This window comes from Dryobates pubescens, chromosome 11 (assembly GCF_014839835.1).
Source record: "Dryobates pubescens isolate bDryPub1 chromosome 11, bDryPub1.pri, whole genome shotgun sequence".
Taxonomy (NCBI): Eukaryota; Metazoa; Chordata; class Aves; order Piciformes; family Picidae; genus Dryobates; species Dryobates pubescens.
In genome coordinates, this window is record NC_071622.1 from 26,292,302 (window position 1) to 26,314,467 (window position 22,166).

The following is a 22,166-nucleotide window of genomic DNA, read 5'->3' on the forward strand; positions in this document are numbered from 1 at the left end:
GATGGCTGTGTGACTGCAGGTTTCTGTGGGGTTTTGTGTAAAAGAGAAAAAATAGTGCAGCTTAGAAGAGGTAGGATCAGGCATCTACTTAGCCTTGTTATAGGGCTCCAGTGTGGTCAGAGCATCCTTAAGGATCTCCAGGCTGGGAGCCCCTATAAAATTTTCATAGAAAATTCAGCATAGTGAATGGCAAGATACTTAGTTGTTGCATTTTCAGGAATGTGTGATTACTGTGCATATTACTTTATTATCCCATGAGACCTGTGAGGCATCACCTTTGTCATGTAGCTTGTGTTCTGAGTCACACCTTGCAATAGTGAGTTGTCTCTGGAAAGGATTACACAGACACATAAATTGAACCAAATCTTACAGTAATGTTTAGTGCCTGTGTTGCTCGCCACTTCATCAAATTAGTTGTAAAACTAATGAAAGGATTTCATGAAAATGCTAAACTCCTTTGGAAATCACAAATACCTATATCTTTAAATTTAGATAACACATTTAATAACCAAAGCATCAATGCCTAACAAAGCAATCAAAGGAGTTTAATGAGGAGGTACACATATGATTGTTAGTGCATTCCTTGCCTATAGAAAATTAATAACATCAGATATTAAATGCAAAGTGACTGCCATAGAGCCACTTAAATATGTGTCATTTCATAAGCATGTCAGCATCAGAATACAATATTTCTTTTAAAAGTAACATTAACAATATGTTGCAAAATAATTGCTTTGCAGAGTTTTGTGTATGTATGCACACACACTTGTATACACTTACACCTATATGCCTACTATTTCATAAGATTAGCACAAATATAAACATAGGCCACACCAAAAGAAAAATAATAATCCTTTTTTTTAATATATGTCAATTAAAGAAGGTGTTCCTACAGGCAGATATTTCCTGCTATCTGCCAATTGCTATACAGGCAAAGACCACTGTCACTCAAGATGAAAGCACTCTAGATAAAAGGATTAGTCAATATTTATAGAACTGTTTAAGCAATTCAAATAGCTCAGGCTGGAGAAGTTTAGCATGTAAAGAAAAAAGTATTCTCCGAAGATGTAAGACATAGCAAAAGCAAGTGAGTAAACTCACTTTCTGTTCAGTGGTTACATGCATTAGCTAAGCTAAAGAGGTTTGTGTTTTTAAAATAAAAAGTCAAATAAAATCTTTCAGCATTTTCTCTTCTAAATACATTACACATCTACCTAAAATTGTAGATAATGTGAATATTTTAATCATGATTTTATGGACAATGATTACTTTTTCCCTCCTGTCAGATTTTATTTAAAAAAAAAAAAAAAAAGTTGAAACAACTCAGTTGATTCAGTTTGATAACATCACTCATATCTGTATCCTTCCCCCCCCCCCCCCCCCCCCCCCCATATTGTGACTATGGGGTAGCTATTTTCTAACTGTTAAGCTCTTAATTAAACTATGTTTCAACTTTACTAGCAAATGTTTTCTGCAGAAGCAGGATGACAAAAGCCACCATTCAAGCATAAACCTCCTAAATGCTGCTAATTTTCATTCTGATTAAACAATTAAAAAACCAAATGTTATCCAAGTTACCCTTCTGATACACACCTTTGGTTAAAGATCTGTTTGCCACCTTCTGCCTTAAGAGTACTTTGACATGATACAAATATCGAGCAAGTACAAGCAGTCCAAATAGACATTACACATTCGATACAGTCTATGTGCACATATAATTTCTCAAAAAGAAGATATTTACCTGTAAACATTGTCACTAAAATGATGTAAACCTGTATCCTAGTTGCAACCATCTTTTTCCAAAGGAAACAAAAAACAACAACAACAACAAAAAAGAAGAAAGAAAAGAAAAGAAAAAAAAAGATTTAGCACTTAAGCAGTCCACAAAGTAAGTTTCTGCAAAATTCAAAACAGTTCTTAGTATAAAGGCTTCCTTTCCAGGATTAGTTTGCTCCCCTTCTGTACCTGCTGATGTTGTCTGATGGTGTATTTTGCCCAAGCCAGATCAACAGGGCTTAAAGTAAGACTCATTAAACTGTTTACGCAAGAGATATGTATTCTACTTACATTCTTTTACAGCATGTTCAGTCCAGCTGTGCTCACACTAAACTTCGAGTCTGCTTCACAGAAAGGCATATTTTAATGATCTGTTAAAAACTGATTGGTGACTTTTTGTCATTTTACAAGGTGTTGGTTTTAGAGACTGTATTTTCTTTCATTTTCAAGAGGTTTGCTAATCCAGATCAACTCCCTCAAAGTCACTGTCATTCAGAGAAACTGTGTGTCTCAAAAAGCTGATAGAAAAATACCTAAAATTGGACCTCATTATTTTATAAAGTGCTTTTTCTACCATTGGCTCTCATTGTACTACTTACTGGAAATCTGTGGCTGTAGATGTTTGAGTGTGCTAAAGACAGGAAAGAAGTAATTTACTGAAATATCTTTTCAGCTCTCGAACAAGGCATTTTGATCTAGAGCTAATTAAATGAAAGAAAAACAGAGTTCAGGAGACTGGGTTACTATTCCTGGGATAATTTATGCAGAAGACTTTCCCTCCCCCTCCCCCCCTTCCACTATTCTTTATCTGCAGAATGAATTACTTAAAATATTGCCAGAGAAATATTGCTGTGTAATTAGTGAAATAATTATAAAGCAACAGTGTTTCCCCAGGTTGGTATTTGCACCATCCAACCAACATACGGCAAACTGTGGAGTCAGATTTTTGTTTTGTCAGCTTCCCATTTTAAAACTTCAGCAATGGATCCTGAAGTCTCTCTGTCCCCAGGAAAATGTGATTTTTCACTGACGTGTTTTTCAACTACTACTTCTTCCTCAACTTGTTTATACATTAATTAGGAAATTCCTGACTTGGTATCATTTGTTTGTTTGTTTGCTTGTTTCCAGGTTTATCAAAATATTCATATGCTGGATACAGTTTTGGATTAATTTAATCTACAGTTCCCAACTACTTTTTATGGTGATGCTCAGACAACTGCTTCTCCTTCGAGTCTCTGATACAAGCATTGAGTGATTTTTCCCTATGATAAACTGAAATACCATGGGGTAAGAATGTCCTCCAGGTCCTGTGAAAGGTAGGAAGCTTTAAACAAAATTAAGTTCATGTTGCTAAGTTAGTATGCATGTACTTTATTCATGGTGCTTATCAGCTGTCTCATGCTACAGCTTTATGCTTAATATGCATTTTTATTTTGAAAATAACAAGAAAAAGTTAGAAGTTCTTGGTAACTGCCAGCCCTCTTGCAACATGGCACTGATATATGTTCTGAGGAAAGATTAAGAACATACACACTGTCAACAAGTTGAGATAGGCATACACTGTTACAGCTCGGTGAAAAACATGGAGTTGGTGACACTCTGAGACAGAGAAACTTCATATCAGGATGTTTAGCAAGCTGCCTGAAGCCATGTCAGACCTGCTAGTGGATGTTTGAACAAATCTGTCAAGAACAAATGAATTACAGAAGGTGATGGTTACTCTAATTACAGTAATGGTTTGATATTCTCCTTAATAACATTCTCATGGACAAACCAAGGAGGAAAATCTATGTGAAAAAACACATGAAGTGGCTATAATACCTGTGTAACCTTGCCCAAAAAGTAATTGTCAGTGGGTTCACTGTGAAACTGGGAGAATCTTATTGAGTATGGTTTGGGATTGTCCTGGGTTTGCTGCAGTCAGTGGAAGTTGTGGGTGATGGTACGGAAAGTTTGCTTACCAAGTTGCCTGATAAAGCAGTGTTAAGTGAAACTTCTGAGTGTGTTAAAGACAAAATTACTTTCCTAGGTGAACAAAAGAACTTAGAGAAAATATCTGAAAAACATTGTTTTTAATTCTGGAAGGACTCATTCTGTTTCTATGGTCTCAGGCCAGAATAACCAGCAATTGGGTGGTACAATAGTTCCAGTTTACAAAACCTTAGTGACACCTTAATGGGAATACTGAGTCCACTCATAGATCTGCACGTCAAGAAAGATTTGGCTCAATTGGGAAGAATTCAGAGGGGAACAATGAGAATAATCACAAATCTAGAGAATAAAAATGTTGGGCTGTTCAGCTGAAAGACAAGAAAGGAAATGGGACACAGTAACAGAGTTTCAGTACTGAAACAAGAGAAAAAGAGACAGCCCTCTGTTCCATGACACCATACTAAACAAGTCAAGAAGTCATGAGTTTGACCTGCACCAAGGAAGATCCATGTCACATTTCAGGAAAATATTTCTAATGACAAGAAGGCAGCAAAGCCTTGGCATAAGATGTTCACTGGGAGCCATAAGGTCAATTTTGAATCCTTAAAAGCAGTTGAGACAAAAGTGCAGTCAGCACGTGTCAGCTGAGCCTATCGTAGGTAGCCCAAATGACACCTACACATCTGTCCCTTCCAATTCTACATTTCCCATGTTTCTGTAACTTCCTCAGGTAAAACAATTCCCATCAACTGAGTTGGAGATGTGTCCAACTCTACATGCTCATGTAGGTATCTATACACATTTGGGTATGAAATGGAAGTAATGGAAGGAGTAAATATTGTGGAAAGTCAAATTGTAGCATACACTTTAGGATATGCTTTATGGAATTTGAAAACAAGGAGTCTGCAGCAACACTTCTTTCACCTGCAATTTAAAGGTTACAAAATCATGAAGCCAGAGGAAAGACCAGGCAGAGGATACATTCTTCAGAGCTCCAGGTCTTAGCAGACAACCATGAGAATTCTTTCTTTGCCACATCTGTGCTGATAATCACAAAGAGATAATTATTCCTTGCTGGAAGGAGGAAATGCACATTCATGAGTGAGTAAGCACAAGGGAATAAATTGGCCATCTCTATGTCATTGTAATTAAAACTCATGCTTCTGGGTATAAATCGGTTGTCAAGGAGGTCAGAGAGGAGGTTTCACTCTTATGTACATCAGTGTAGAGTAAGTGAGGTCTATTAAAATGGATTTTTTTCTCTCCTGTTTTTCTTCAGTAAAGAACTACTTCATGTTGGATGTTGAACTTAATGTGAAGAGTGATCTGACCTAGTATAGTAATATTTGTAGTTATCTTAGTAGGAAAAGCCCTTGTAAAAATAAGGACCAAATACAGGATAGAGTTGGAGCACACAGAAAATAGGATACTTTAAAATAGTAGGATAATAAGGCTTTGCTAACATTGGGCTAATTTGCACATGTTGCCTTTCACACAGCACTCCAATTTCGTGAAGTCAAGACCTTGTTAGTTATTTCTTTATTGCAGACAAATTCACTGTTCTGGTATTTTCCCTCTTGCACTGAAAATGCACATATAAAGTTAATACTAGCTAGGGAAAAAAAAAAAAAGGAAAGAAAGAAAGAATTAGAGTTGAGTGATTTGGCTTAATCATTAAATATGTCACTCTAGCTGAGGGATATGGAATTCATAACGTGCTGCATTCAGAATGGCATGCTGTAACTCAATCTTTTTAAATGTTGCTGGCCTGAAGGTTCAGAGACCCGTCTGAATTTTCAGTGAAAATGGACTCTTTTTTTTTAAAGTAGTAAAAGTCCCCAATCCCTTAATCTCTTCAATCATTAAACATTTTCTGAGAGTAAAAAGCTCTTGGAAATGTTTTTCCACTTGTTTCACGTGTTTTGTCACACCTAAAATAGTTTTCATTTGAAAAAAAAAAAAAAATTAAAAAGTCCTCTGGATGGTGTAGGTGATTAGTTGTTTAGTGCAATCTGCTGTGTTTGTTTTATTTTATACATATTGGAACCAGCCGACTGAGTTAAGCATTGGCTTTGGCTTCTGGGTAGAGCAGCCTTTTTCATGAGCCTGCTCTGCAGACTGCGAGCGCTCCTTTAGGCAACGTTGTGAGAGTGGCACAGCCAGAGGTCAGACGCATATGGCCTGCGAATGGCAAGAGGCCATGTCCTAGAAGGGCAGCATGGCAAAACTGCGCCTTGTAGCCTACACCTTCATCCCATATTTCGATTAACACAGCCGGCCATGTGGATCCAATTGTAAGATTAGAGTCTGAATCAGGAGTAAAGAAAAACTTGGTGAAGAAATATGTCTGTGCATGGCACTCATTTTCCTTTAATTTCCCTGCTTCTAGAGTTAGCTTCATATATAGGTAAAAGAGGCAGCTGCTGTTGCATTTGACTGATGGTGGTAAGAAAGAAAATCAAATGGTGGCAGCCCCCTTTTCCCAGGCAACATCCTTCTTGAGTGGGTTATTTGGCTGCACAAATGAGTCTGTAGCCAAGGCCACATCACTGGAATGAGCTAGGAAGGCTCAGCAACATTACAGGGTGTGACAGGTTAAAGTGGACAAAGGTGATTTAGGAAGGACACCGTTAAGACAAAAGATAAGCAGATAAGAGTTGGAAGATTAACCAGATGAAAGGTAGGGAACAATCTGAATAGGAAAACCTATGTAGGAAAAGTGAGAGATTCTTGGAAGGACTGACCGTTGATCAGAGATAAAGTCTACGCAGAGGTCTGAGCTAAAATTCAGAGTGGACAAAAGAGACCACAGGAGCAATGGCAAAGACAAAAGACTGAAGACAAAAAATGGGAATAAATTAGTCATAGATACTTTTGTAGTTAAATAAAGTCAGTCATACGCACTGGAGCAGAGAAGTCAATTCTTAATAATGAGTTTTGGAGCATTTGATTAGTTTGTACCTGATTATTGACCAGATATTTGGAAGTCTATGAAAGATACTTGGTGTTCTGCTTCCACTATGTTTTTGTGTGTTTTTTAAATTGTAAAGATTTGTATAAAATTCAGGAGTTTTTCATGGTTTACCTATTAGAAAATTGTGGTAAGACTGTCAAGTTCAAAGCATTAATGATCAGATCTGCATTTTTTGTAGATTTATGACCTTGTGTGTGTGCGTTTGAACTGAAGTATATCCAGAGGGATCTTAAAACAACTGGAACCTTTGAATTGTTTGATTAGCTCCTACAAAGTCATGTTTCATTGACTTGAAAATCTATTTGGAGCATATGATTCACTTTGAAATCAGAAAATAAATTAATTTCCAGCAGGAGTAGAGAGGTGATTTTCCTCTGGGACTCAGCTCCGGTGAAGCCACACCTCGAGTATTGTGTCAGTTTTGGCACCTCAATACGGGAGAGATGTGGGGGTGCTGGAGCCAGTGCAGAGGAGGGCAAGGAATCTGTGAAGGGCCTGGAGAATAAATCTTATGAGGAGCAACTGGAGGAGCTCGGGATGTTTAGTTTGGAAAAGAGGAGGCTGAGGGGAGACCTCATTGCTGTCTATAACTACCTGAAAGGACATTGTACAGAGGCTGGTGCTGTCTCCTCTCCCAGGTAATTAGTGATAGAACAAGAGGGAATGGCCTTAAGCTACAACTGGGTAGGTTTAGACTGGACATTTGGAAGAATTTTTTCCCAGCAAGAGTCGTCAGGCATTGGAATGTGCTGGCCAGGGAGGTGGTTGAGTCACCAACCCTGGATGCATTTGAAGGTGTTTTGGATGTGGTGCTTGGGGACATGGTTTAGGGGCAGACTTTGTAGAGTAGGGTTATCAATTGGACTTGGTGATCCTGAGGGTCTTTTCCAACCTGAATGTTTCTGTGCTTCTGTGATTTTCAGTCCTACTAATACGTTGGGCTTGAAATGAGTGTTTGCTGTTGATGAGCACATCTATTTAGAAATGTGTGCTATGTCTAGTGTCTTCCAGAAGGGACTTTCTAGCTTGTCTCATATTGGCTGCTTCCTATTTGTTTTAACTGAGATAAGCAAGCACAGCCACTGTGCTGTCTAGTGTGAAACAGTTTCTGCACTGGAAATGGGGATTGGAAAAATTTCAGTAATTTGCAGGCTTTTCTTATTTTTGCTAAAACCAGTGGGAACCTCCACAACACAGAAGTGACTGCATTTTCACAGCTTCACTGTCAGTCCCTATCGAAACAAACCTCAAAAGCCAGCAGGCTAGAACATCATAGATTTAATAGAGCATATAGAGCTTAACTGAAATATAGAGACCTGAGACTGGGAAAAAAATACAATGTGAATGTGTGAACATGCACAACACGTTTACACTGTGTGTATTCTGAGCTATGCATAGCATAGCTGTATTAATAGCATGAATATGATCTGTACTTATGCTTTGTAGAATTACCCTTCTCTATTTCCACAGGATATTTTTGTGTGTTCTTTAAGTTGAAAAAAAGCACATGTATGATTCAGGATTTTCCCATGCTTTAACTTTTAGTGGACAGCAGATTAGAGTATATACAATATTCCTTCATCATTTATCCCCACTTCAAATACAGAAAACCAATTCCTTTTCCCTGGACTCAACTTCTACACTTTTTAATTTATTCTTTTTAAGGCAATTATTCTACCTGATGTATGTTTTCTTTCCTATATAAAGAGCTGTGACTGGCTACAGAGCAGATGTATATGCAGAAGACCTTAGACTTTGGACTGTGGTCTTTCAGTCCAGTTCAGTATGAATGGGGATGGCAAAAGATTATACCTCTTTTCACATCAGCAGTGTTCATTTCTCTCCTTCCAGGCAATGTTAGTTCTTTTTCAGTGTGAAGACTTGTCTAAATGATGGCTTCACCTATCCAAGGTTTCACATGCTTAACTCATCTTGATTCTGGGAAGCATGAGACCCAAACTAGCTTCACTTTTACTAGGTCACATAACAATCCCAACAGCAACGGGACAGCATGAACTTGAGATCCTGTGTGCTTGCCATCATCTGCTGGCTGCCTTACTGGGGAATTTCCTGGGTCATACTATAGGTATGTATTTTAGCTAGATTAAATCTGCTCTTCACCTGTCTTTCTGTGCTTCTGTAAACTTCCATAGCTGTGCGGACATTCACAATACAGCATTTAGTTTTCTTTCTTAGTTACTATAGGTAGTGATTAACAAGAAAGTTGGTGGGGGACTTTTTAGGGTGTCAGGTAATGATAGGATTGGGGGGAACAGAGCAAAACTAGAAATGGGTAGATTCAGATTGGATGTTAGGAAGAAATTCTTCACCATGAAGGTGATGAGACACTGGAACAAGGTGCCCAGGGAGGTGGTAGAAACCTCATCCCTGGAGGATTTTAAGGCCAACCTGATCTAGTGTGAGGTGTCCCTGCCCATGGCAGGGGCATTGGAACTAGATGATCCTTGAGGTCCCTTCCAACCCTAACAATTCTATGACTCTATGTGGTTCTGGCCTCACAAATAGGCCTAATAGCAGATTCTGAACCCTCTTTGGCAAGAAAAAAGTAGTGCCCATATGACACTGACTACAGCCATAATTGTATTGATCATTATGATTCTCTGTGATAGTGTATATATACCTATATATACAAATATATATATACACACATTTATATGTGTATACAAAAATGGGAAGAGTTCTTTATACACCAGAGATTTGTGCTGCTATTCAGAGGGATCTCAACAATCTGAGAAACAGGCAGTCTTCAGGAACCTCATGGAGTCCTGCAAAGGGACATGTGAAGTCTTGCACCTAGGGACAAGTAACCCCCTCCAGCAGTTCCTGCTGGGGGAGAGCTTGCTGGAAAGCGGCTTTGTAATGCCTGTGAACAAGTTGGACATAAGCCAGCAGTGTGTCATTGCAGCAAAGAGGACCAACAGCCTCCTGGGCTGTATTAGGAAACATATTGCCAGCAGGTCAAGTGAGGTGAGTCTTCACTGCTGCTCAGCACTCATGAGACTGTATCAAGTCCAGATCTGGGCTCCCCAGCTGAAGGATACAATTGGATGTACTGGAGAAGGTCCAGCAAAGGGCCATGAAGATGATTAAAGGATTGGGAAATCTGTCATGAGGAGAGGCTGAGGGTGATCAGATGTTGAAATCAAAGTAAATTTTAAAAGCAGAAGATGGTATTTCAAAGGAAAAGGCGTATTTAATCTTCTCTCCCAGTCACCTGTTCTTTTCCCTTGAAGAAATATATATCGCCTGGTCTCGTGAACATGATGGCTCTCATGCATGCAATTCTTAAGACTTAGCAAGTATGAGGCTTGGCTGTATTGATGTTCTGCTTTTAAACTGAAAATGCTGTATATTGTTAAATAATCCTTTATACCAGGTACAGGTGAGAAATCCAAGACATATTTATACCATAAAAGTTCAGAATATTTAGGTTGTTTTTACTCCTGTGTGGCTTGGTAGTATTAATTGTGGAAGGTTTAGAAGATTATGTGATGTGTAAATGACGGCCCTGAGGATTTCTATCATTGTGATTGTTCCTTCCAACTCTTTTTTAATTTTTTTTTTTTTTTTAAAGAGCATAATGATCTATGACAACTAATCTTTATCCTCCGTGGAGTCTGACATTGCTTCTGTTTAATGGATCAGACAGTTTGTGATACATCAGCACAAGACACTTTCTTCCCCATGTCAACCTAGGGTACCTCTTCAATATTTCCCATCTGTGCTGACCTGTGTGATCAAGAGGTCATGTCCTGAAGTCAGACCCAGAATCAAAACACTCACTTCTGCTATGGGCCAGACTATTAATGTAACCTATTTAATTTACATCAAGTTGGAACTTGACATTCAATTTCTCAGTCCAGAAGCAATTATTTTTAAAGGAACATGCCAACAATATTGCTTGGCTTAGAATAGTGAAAGTTCAAAAGGGTAAAAACCATTTCACACCATAAATAAAGAATTGATTATACTTGAAAACAAAGTTTGTAATTACTACTGACATTTCTGAGCCTAGATGAGGTGCCTTTTATGCTTTAAAAACTGATGTCATTTGTGCCACTAGCATTATGGGAACCTTATGTAAGGGCATGAAATAGTTCTTTGCCAGTATTTTAAGGATCAAGAGGAAAACACGAATATTTTACAAACTGCTTGAATCAAATGTTTTTGGGTTTGGTGGTGGTTGGTGGTGTGTTTGGTTTGTTTCATTTTGTTTGTGTGTTTGTTTTTGTCAAGAGAAGGTGCAAAATTTCTTGTGGATGTTTAGCCTTTAGCAGGACAAAAATTCCTCTTCCTCCTTTCACCTCAGTAGCTCCATCAGCAGGACCACTGGCATAATCAATAAAATGTTATATTTTGGGATGAAAATTTACACTATTCTTTTGTAAAAAAACCCAAGCCTCCAAGGTGCCAATGGATTTTTAACTAGGAATAGCCCTGATCTGGGTCATCAAATTACTCTTCTGCACTTAAAGGCATAGTGCTTTTTTCTTCCAAAGCTCTCACAGCCCTAAGTGAACTTTACATGACTGGCCAAAGACAAATATCCCTGAACTCCACATGGAAGATTCTGCTAATCAAACCCTGTGATGCAAAAGCCAAAAATTTATGTTAAGAATTTGAATTAGCAAAGAGTGTTCATCACAAAGTCTTTGAGATCATCTGCAGGGACTGCTTTAAAACATCAGCTAATACTAGGTTGGGTTAATGTGCAGCAGATGCTACATCTAGCTGGTATTTCATGCTCCCTCTACTGGCTACTAGGTACAGAAGGAGTGTAGAGAACTTAAGCTCTTGTGTCTCTCAGAGCTCTGGTGGTACCAAAAACCTGATGCTAGTTCAAACAGATTGAATGGTTTCATATATTGGGGCAGCTTCTCCTTTTGGGTTTGGTTTGGTTGGGTTTGGTTTGGTTTTGTTGAGGGTGTAGAGGGTGTGTGTGGGATAAAAATAGCAGTTTACCAAGTGAAGTCCTTTAGCAAGGGTGAACAAGGATGCTATACCACCCTTGTATGTTGTTTGGGGATGTTTATATGTGAGAAATGATATTTCAAAGGCATGTAAAGTACCTGTGAATGTGAAAGCAAGGTAGGTAGGCTACATAAAAGACATAACCTCTACAAGAATGACGTGATTAATGCCATTATACAATTTATGTTTGATGCCATAGGAAGATAACAGCAGGCTGCATACTTTAGTCTTAACCAAGCTTACTCAGCATCCTGAATTTTTCTCTGAATATAGGGCAGTATTACTTTCACAGCAAATATGCACAGGTTTGGCATGCAAACATCACACGTTTCCCACTGTCAGAAGCCATGCAATTAAAATAATTAATTAGTAATGAAGACCAACATAAACCCTGCATATTAACAAGCATATTCATGGCATACTGCAAATCTTGCAGGAAGGGATGAAGACAAAATCTTTCAATTCTTACCACAAAACAATCCAGACAGAAAACAGTGCACTTCTAAACAGAGATGATGAATGTTGGGAACCTTTTTAATTAGTGATCAAAGGTTTTCTATCAGCAGAGTAATAAAGTACTCTGAAGCAGCTATTAGATATGTGTTCAGACATACATATATATGTGTGTGTGTACACACATTTATACATACATGCATATGGTTCAGAAATACTTGCCTATGTGTTATTTCTGACTGAACTCCTCCACCTTCTCCAGTGTCACTGCTGAGTTCCTCCATTATGGGGAGCAAAGAAAAGCAATGCCTCTTAAATGTTTGGTTGTATAATTTACTGTATTACCAATAAACTGGATTTTAATGGAGTTCAAAATGGTGAGATTATTAGGCTGTTTTCAAAATCATCTGTTAAGTAAAACATTGAACTATTAAATTAAGTCATTTTGTTTATCACTTGACATTTGACCTTAAGGATTCCATAAATTAGAATGTATTGAGGGAGTAAAATCTATTAGTCCCACAGCACAGGTCTTCTCTTTGTTGTCAACTTGTTAAGCACCTTCTCTAGATGAATGAAAACTGTACAATGTGTAGATTTAAAGAAAGTTAATTTCTGTTTGGGGAAAAATTGTGCATCTCTTCAACTTTGCAATTTGTAATTCAGCCAAAACAAGAGAGGTTTACACCATGCAATGCTAAAAACCAGTAGTTCCTGAGAAGGACAATCAGATTCTTAAGAAGAGGAGCAAAGTTCTGCTGTCAGTTTACTATGTGCAGTACCTCTGGTTTCACCATGGTTTGTGCATGATTATCACCAGGACCACACTTTAAACTCTGCTGCCATTAGGGGTTATCTTTGCCATTGGATACTATGTGTATATGCAAGAAATGGCTCCCTTTAGGAAGCACATAGGATTATTTGTAATGCCAGGGTGTTTCAGACACACAGAACTAGCACTAGGATGCGTATCAGAAGATACACAGCACTTTCAGTTTATATTAGGGAAATGCAGATCACTGGGATTTTGATGACAGGAAGAGTAGGGGAAAATGTGTCCTGTGTTTGGTTTCAGGCTGCACAGCATGTTGGGCTGGGGCAGAGCAAGCAAGAAATTAAAAGACTAGAGAGATTGTTGAATAGGGAAAGACGGAACTGTGTGAGTCCATAAGCTCAGCCAAGAGGTAGGAGACTGTAAATATCTGAGGTATGCCAATTAAAAAGGCTATGAAAGGTTTATTCACAGTATTAAGAAAGAAATCAAACGTTAAGTAGGCAGAGCTTGAACAAGGCCCCAGAAGGAAAATTCTTACTGGATATTTGGACTAGTTTTAACAAGTTGTCAATTAGGAATGACCCACCAGGAATGAGTGTCAGGAAAATAATAGGTGTTTGACAAGCATTATTCTTGCTGCCAAGTAACATACTTGCACTTTCTGTCAGGTACTGGACTTCCAGGTTCCTCAAATCTAAGGACATTATCTGTCTGTGTGTTGCAGGATCTGGGAGCTTACAGATTAGAAGCCTTTCATCCCCCTCCTCCTTCCTTTCAAGGGAAAAGAAAGCTTTTCATGCTAAAAAGTGTTTTTGTGCAACACTATTTAACATAGAGAGATGTGCCAGATTCAAAATATCCACTGCTTGCAGGCCCTGTCAATCATGTCGGACTACATTATCCAACTTAACATATCAGTGTAACTAGAGAAAATAGATCATAGTAATGATGGATCAGCTGTCAAATTTTAAAGCATAAATTTCTATGCATGGTGTGAAAATGATATCAGTGGATGCTTGACAGTGTTTTAATTTTGTATAATTCTAACTAAAAAAAAACCCAGACCAAACAAACAAACAAAAAAAACCCCAGCCCAAAACATCTTCACATTTGTGCATTCTTTTGGTGCTGAATAATGCAGAAGTGATGGCTGTGATCTCTTTGTATTTCCCATGCAACTTGCAGCAAGAAGAGGAGAGGCATTTCTCATGTTCATCATAATTCTCTTGAAAACATATACATAGGTATATCAGGGAAAAAAAAAAAAAAAGAGGCAATAACTCTGTGATAAAAGCAGAGGAGGATGAGAAAACTGAGAAGGATGCAGTTCTAATGACAATGTGAATATCTCCTTAACAGGATGCTAAGTATTGGCAGACAGAAGCATTACAAGCCTACCCAAATATTCATTAAAGATCAGAGGCTTTAGAAGAGATGGAAAGAGAACTAATTGTCTTTATTTTTTTATGTAGGGCTTTTATAGGCAGCAAGTGCCTGCTAAGCCCTGAGGCCTTGCTAGCCTTTTTCTGCACTGGTCTTGTAGTGCTGGAGCTGCTAGAGATGAGCTGGGAGCAGTGAGAGAAGGTCCTTCTCTTTCATCTCTGTGCTTTTGAACATAGGAATAGATGGAGATCACAATCTGGAACATAGATAGGGTAGCACAGTAGAAATATCTCTAAGAGGGTAGTAACTTCTTTTCCCATGCTCCAAAAATTGTGCCACTCTTTCACGGTTTGCTGCGCAACTGCCCAGCACCACAAAGTTAATTTTGTAAGGGAACATTTTGCAGCAATTTAATAGTGTGAAAGGAATCCTGTGCTGATTGTGAAACAAATGTAGGCAGAAAAGAAGCATGTTTGCATCTCCATTACAGCCTCTCTGCAGTGGTTAGAAGCCTATGTATACATCAAGACCTAGTTCTGTTTTTTCAGCAGTTCACATGTGTAGTATCTGTACTTGGAATTTCTCCTTAAACTTGCTAACCTTAAATGGGTACTTGATAATAGCAGTATTTTCCTTCTTGAACCTTTGCTTGTAGGGGAATAATAATTAGTGAATAGTACCTCCAGACTTAATTTCTACTTTTGAACTTGAGTGCCTGCCTTGCCTGTGGGAGATGAGTAGTACCCTCAAAACCTTAATTTTACAATTGTCTTTTCTCCATGTCTCTCTTCCCCCCCCCCACCCCCCACCCCCCCTCCAAATCCTCATTCTTTAGAATAGAATAGAATTAACCAGGGTGGAAAAGACCTTTGAGATCATCAAGTCCAACCTATCACCCAACACCATCTAATCAACTAAACCATGGCATTAAGTGCCCCATCCAGTCTCTTCCTGAACACTTCCAGTGATGGTGACTCTACCACCTCCCTGGGCAGCCCATTCCAATGGCCAAGCTCTCTTTCTGGGAAGAACTTCTTCCTAACATCCAGCCTAAACCTCCCCTGGCACAGCTTGAGAATGTGTCCTCTTGTTCTGGTGCTGGTTGCCTGGGAGAAGAGACCAATGGCTACAACGTTCCTTCAGGTAGTTGTAGACAGAAGTAAGGTCTCCCCTGAGCCTCCTCTTCTCCAGGCTAAGCAACCCCAGCTCCCTCAGCCTCTCCTCATAGGGCTTGTGCTCCAAACACCTCACCGGCTTTGTTGCCCTTCTCTGGACACCTTCCATCAAGTCAACATCTTTCCTAAACTGAGGGGCCCAGAACTGGACACAGTACTCAAGGTGTGGCCTAAACAGTGCTGAGTACAGGGGCAGAATGACCTCCCTGCTCCTGCTGGCCACACCGTTCCTGATGCAGGCCAAGATGCCATTTGCCTTGTTTGCCACCTGGACACACTGCTGGTTCATGTTCAGCCTACTCTCAACCAGTACCCCCAGGTCCCTTTCTGCTTGGCTGCTCTCCAGCCACTCTGACCCCAGCCTGTAGCACTGCATGGAGTTGTTGTGGCCAATGTGCAGCACCCGGCACTTGGATGTGTTAAATCTCATGCCATTGGACTCTGCCCATGTGTCCAGCCTGTCAAGATCCCTCTGCAGAGTTCTCCTCTAACAGATCAACACCTGCCCCCAGTTTGGTGTCATTGGCAAACTTACTGATGATGGACTCAATCGCCTCGTCCAGATTATCAGTAAAGATATTGAATGGGATGGGGCCCAGCACTGATCTCTGGTGGGCACCACTAGTGACTGGCCGCCAGCCGGATGTGGCACCATTCACCACCACTCTCTGGGCTCAGCCCTCCAGCCAGTTCCTAATCCAGCACAGAGTGCTGCTGTCCAAGCCATGGGCTGACAGCTTGGCCAGGTAGACTACATCCACAGCCTTCCCCACATCCACCAGGCAGGTCACTTGGTCATAGAAGGAGATCAGGTTGGTCAGGCAGGACCTGCCCTTCCTAAATCCATACTGACTGGGCCTGATCCCTTGGCCATCCTGTAAGTGCTGTGTGATTGCACTCAAGATGATCTGTTCCATAATCTTGCCTGGCACTGAGGTCAGGCTGACAGGTCTGTAATTCCCTGGTTCATCCTTCTGTCCCATCTTGTGGATGGGCATCACGTTGGCCAGCTTTCAGTCATCTGGGACCTCTCCAGTGCGCCAGGACTGTTGAAAAATGATGGAGAGCAGTATTCCAAGATATCAGGATCAAGAGAAAATAACCTCTTAAATTCTTGTGGTGGAATAAAATTAATGGAAAAAACTTAATTAACCTGGAGCAATGGAGGAATGATTGAGTACCTTTGTGTGAACAGCTGAAGAACAGATGAGGAAACAAAAAACAAAAGACAATTAGGAGTCCGTGGACAAGAAGAGAACTCTGCTATTCATTTTTTTTGTAAGACTCACATCTTTTTATATACCTAAGAAACATGGCAGCTCCATGACCATTGTGTCAGTGGTCAAGAAGGGAATTTTAAAAATATAAACCAAAAATAACTGTATGTATTTTGAGATTCCCAAGTTAGTGATAATGTGCCTATTGTCCTATCTATTGTTCATAAATATTATTTATGTCTATGTAATACTGTCACAGGCCAGGGAAGAGTGCAGCTGGCTGAAACGTAGTCTCCCCTGCTGTCTGCTACGTAGCCTGCTTAGAGCAGCATCTAAAGAAGTGCAGGGAACTGGGAGTCCAGTGGCCTGTGTGCTTCCGTGTTTCTTTCACCCTTGCTTAAGTGCAGAATGAGAGGCCAAATGATGCAGTCTAAGCACTGCTCCCATTATGTTCACAAGTCAGTATCTGGGTTCAGGCTTTCTTTAGTTAGTTGAGTGTTTAGTACTCTCCCATACTGGCCATTTATCTGCCTCATCTTCTGGCTCCAGGAGACAGTTTCTTTCCCCCATGCATATGTCAGGAATTCAATCCACATACGACACCAGTCTGATCATATCATTTTCTCTTGCAGCAGTCCAACAGACTGGGAAAAGGGCCAAGGAAATTTAAAAGGGAAAAACAGAAAACAAGACAAATAAATGAAAAGGCCAAGAAACACTTAGGATTCTATGATGCCAAAGCAAACGCCAGTGCTGATGGCACAGCTGGCTCAAAGCAGATAACAAGACACTGAAAGTGGTAAGGTCCTCAGCAGCCAGCTCTTGTCTGCATGTCAGCCAGGCAGTAGGCACCCTGCCTACAAAGGGGTTAGTGGACTCTGCTCCTCTTACGCTCATTCTGATGAAGCAAGATGAATAGTCTGCATCCCTGCTAGCAGAACTGTCTCTTGCACCTGGAGACCACAGGCAGCACAACTTGCAAGGTGTGGGGAGCAGGACCTATCTGCTTTGCACACTCAGTGCTCCCTGGGCTCAGTTCGATACTGGAATGTGCCATTTGATCAACCTTGTGAGTTCAGAAGCTCTTTAATTTTGACATGGTGTTAAGTTTATTACAACCTGGTGACATGGGTCACTACCAAATCCATAGCTCTGCCTTCCTCCTTCCCCACATGTTTTCATGAGCAAAATGAAATTTTTACCTTTCAAATAACAGTCTTTTGGGGGAAAAAAAAAAAAGTGCAGTGCTAGAGCAATACAATATATGCATGGTATGAAAGGACACAGTTCTAGGGTAACTATTGCCTTCAGCTAGCAGTAACAAATCACAAGCCCTTTAAATGAAAGCCCAATCTATTAAAAGTACTGTTGTGCTAGGGGGCCAGCAGAACAAGGTAATGTAAAAAAATCTAGGGCTTGCTACTGCATAAGTACTGAGACCTCTTGAAATCTGAGTATCCCCAAACTCTTTGATTTAACAGGGAGCTGAAGAAGTTTAACTCTTTGTAGAACCTTTGCAGAAATTTTCTGCCTTGGATCTGGGCATACATCCTACGGCCTCAGAGGTTCTACCTGTGATAAAGTATCCAGACTTTTTAAAAATTATTTTTAAGAATCAAATTGTGTAAATAATTTTGTTTGCAGATGTGTCTCTTACAAGACTCTTAGTAGGACTCCTGACTATTTTTCAAGTCACCTGAATAATGACTATCTATAACAAGATACTGCCAGGTAATATTTATTGCTTCCTCCCAGCTGGGTGAGGAAATATTTTATTCTGATGTAGGCATGTATTTAGGCTCCATTATCTCCTGCCCTTGTGCTGAAACAGTAATCTCAAAGGTAGATGTTCTCAGTTTTTCAGCTGAATTACTGTCATTTGTTTGCAGTCTTATGCAGTGTGTTCAAAAATGTCATTTTGCTTGTTACAAAATTGGCGACCATTCTCAGTTTAATGACATCTTCCCACGGATTCCAGTGGCTTTTGGATCAGGTCCTGACAATGCAGGGCCTTCATATTACTCTGTGAGTGCTTTACTGAGGAAAGATAGGCATAATACAATACTGCATGAGATTTATTAAAGAATTTTTTTGGTCCTGTTTCAATACAAATCTGAGGTTTTATACCTAAAGTGCATACAACTATTCAGGTGTTAAGGCTGGAAGAACTCCTGACCTACAGCCATAGAAATGTAGGACTTTGTCTGCTACCCAGATGAAAGGATATGACCTTTTTTCCCAGTTGATTGTTATTTTATATGCTTTAAATAAGCACCCATGAACCGAGTGGTCCCAGTCAGGGATTTATCTGCTACCTGAACCATATTACTGCTATCAATTTTAATCCTGAATCTTCTTTAATTCCTGTTAAAACATGTGGTTTCTTTATTACACATTTGGGTAGAACTGGGGAAATGACTTATCACCATCAGCAGTGAATGTTTCCAATTCACCCTATAGGCTTCTTGTGTCAATGCTTCTGACATACAAGGAGGGTGAAGCACATTTTGAGCACTTTCTATTTCCAGATTAGCTGGGGGAAGAAGAAGGGCCAGAGAAAAATGTGCAGTATTACGGAGGGCACTGGGGAGGTTGGCTGCATTGCACATAAGGGTTTTTAAAGCAAAGCTTGGAAGCCTAGGAAGCTAGGCACCAGACAATACATCTGCAGATTGCTTGACAATGTTGCATCTCACACAGGTCCGCAAAAGAAAGAGTTTAAAATTCAGGCCCTGCTGAAAAACAAGAGCAGGGAAGGAGCTGACAAGCTTCACAAAATTAACTTTGTTTTGCCATTATTTTGCAGCGTGTAACATTTCACATTGCAGCTTTTCCAACTCCCTCTCCTAAAGATTATGTTCTTCCTGCCTCCAGCTGTCTGGATTCACTGTTTGGTAAGAATACATTCTTTATTTTGTTTGGTTTTGCCTTGGTTTGTTTGGGGCTTTGTTTGTTTTTGTTTGGGGGAATTTGGTTGGTGGGGCTTTGTTGTTGTTGTTTTCTATTTTGTTTTTAAATGAAAGTTACATATAGCATCCAAGTGGTGTGTAGATAGCTAAAGTTACATATGTATTTTAAAAATGTAATTTAATTTGCATATGAAGACAGCAGAATTTCAGGCTCTCCAAGACTTCTCTCAGTCTTTCTTGTGATTGAGAGATTGAAAATATTTGATTTAACAATCACAGTTTAAATACATTTTTACACTATTTTTTTTTTAGACCAGTTAGACTCTGCCTGTACTCTCTGGGGAGTAAAAGACTTCTCCATGTGAATAAAACCAGCTGAATCCTGGCCAAAAATCCTGCCACCAAGCCAGCTGAAGGCAATTGAAATGAGGCAATAAAGGATAATGATTAAATGAGGAAACACCTTCTGGGTTGACTCACAGAGCACAGAAGTTTTTCAATTATGGCAACAAAGGAGGAAAAGGACCTTCGGAGCTGGACATCACTGGATGGAAGCAAAGAGAAGTAAGTGGCATATGAAGGGGAAAAGGTGCTTAGGACAGCCTGGGGGATACCACAAGCCTTAGCAGAAACCTGGTATTATACTCTTGGCAGAACAAAAGACCGACAGCAACACTTAGTGACAGGATAGGGAAGGACATTTAAGGGGAAGAAATGGAATGAAAGGAAACAAGTTTGAAGAAAAATTAATTGGGAATTCAGAGTAAAAGTTGTGGTCTCCATATACTTTCGTACCTGCTGTGTTTGAGACACCAGCTCACTGGGAAACAGAGGAAAATTTATAAGCTGTTCAGAAGGCAAATGGAATAAGAAATAGAAGGCAGATTAAATTAATCCAGCTACCAATTATTTTCTCCTTCAGAAGGAACAACAGAAATGAGTTGACAGAAAAATATTGTAGATCCAGAAATGTACAATCCAAATTCAAATGGTTTGTGGCTGTGCTAAATAGTCAGCCTGCGTCAAATGCAAATCTTAACGTATCTCTTTTTAGAATTATGGTTATCTGTAACTTTTCTATTTATATATATGTATATATCACCCACCTTAAGAATGTAGTTATGCACACAACTTGAAATTAGTTTTTGTTTAAACTATAGAATATCACCAAGGCACAGTACTGCTTAAATGTTGCCTTGTCCTCAAAGTGTTCCTGCCCGTCTCTGGTGCTGCTGTGTAGAATGACACGAGGAACATATAGACAGAAATTCCAAAAGGTTGGAAATGTTTTTTCATGGTTGGTTTATGAAAATACTCTACAGTTTATTATTCATTGTTTTCATCCATGTGGTGTAATACTTGTGCACACCGATTTCCAACTCATGACAAAACGCCTGCTACCGAAAGCTTATGATGTAATGCCAGCAGATGCGGTTACGAACGATGAAACTTTTCTGATAAGGTCATGGAAGAGCCCACGTTCAGTCTCCTTTTGCCTGGGCCCCCGTAGGGTCCATACTCGGAGCCTGCAGCTCTCTTGCTGTGCTCCCGAGGTGTGCAACCAGGCGAATCACTACTCGGACGTGCGCAGGGTGACCAGCAGAGGGCCCCCTTGCGCTATAGCACCTTAACACACAGACCTTAACTTTAAAGATGTATTTACAGCCAAGACTAAACAACTGCATACTGCAGCACAGCATCTCCTAAGCTTTCAGCGAGGGAATCTTACCGGTATAGCCTGGCTTACAGCTGCAGATATAGCCCGCAGCCTTGTGGTAGCTAAAGGCTGGCGGCAGGCCTGGGACGCTACCGTAGAGGCTGGCCCAGGAAAGTTCCACACAGTCACCCCCATTGAGGCAGGGGCTGCTGCTGCACTCCTCGATGTCCATTTCGCAGTGGGAACCCGCGTAGCCTGTGGAGAGCCAGAAGAAGGCATTTCATCGATGTGCTGTTCATTTATTCCAGATCCAGAAATACTACCGAGAATATATACTGTGTGCTTGGTTTCAGACTGTCCTGCACTAGAATCCTGTTACCTGAAAGTCTTAAACCTTCTCTTGCAGCTCTCTGTCAGGGCTTGGCAGCAGGACATAGCCATGGCTGTTCTGCATTAGCTAACTGAACTTCGTTGAGCTGTACAGACTTCAGGGGGTTAAGGAAGTGGATAACCAGATGCTGCTACATTGCGGCATAGATATGCTTTCAACTTTCTTCCTCTTTTGCACCACCTCCCTGTGAAAAAGTAGTGCAGGGAGTATAAATTATTTTGTGTTTCTTAAGAGCTTTATCTGGAGTCTGAGGTGCCACAAAACTCCCCGATTTCTGGAAAATTCTAAAAGTTCTGCCCAATTTTTCAATTCCTAATGCACCAAGAACCATGTAGCGCAACACTGTAGCATTTAGGTACTCCTCACAGCTTGCTGTGCTCCTGCATCCTTGGTAAGGACACAGATGTTAAACCTTCTAGAGAAACTCCTTTTACTTAGTCTATGTGCTGAAGCATTCACAAGATCTCCCAAGAGCTCAAGATATAAGTCCCCACTGGGGGTGCTGGAGCCTTTAGCTGGATAAGCAAACGCT

General features: G+C 40.1%; 1 protein-coding gene across 1 annotated transcript in view; it reads right to left on the minus strand.

The window, feature by feature from the left end:
* Window positions 1–22,166, minus strand: part of CRB1 (crumbs cell polarity complex component 1) — a 112,430-nt gene that overhangs the window by 41,699 nt on the left and 48,565 nt on the right. The window contains exon 6 of the mRNA XM_054164962.1: window positions 21,316–21,498. Within this exon, the coding sequence (XP_054020937.1) occupies window positions 21,316–21,498 (183 nt within the window). The remainder of the gene's footprint in view (window positions 1–21,315; window positions 21,499–22,166) is intronic.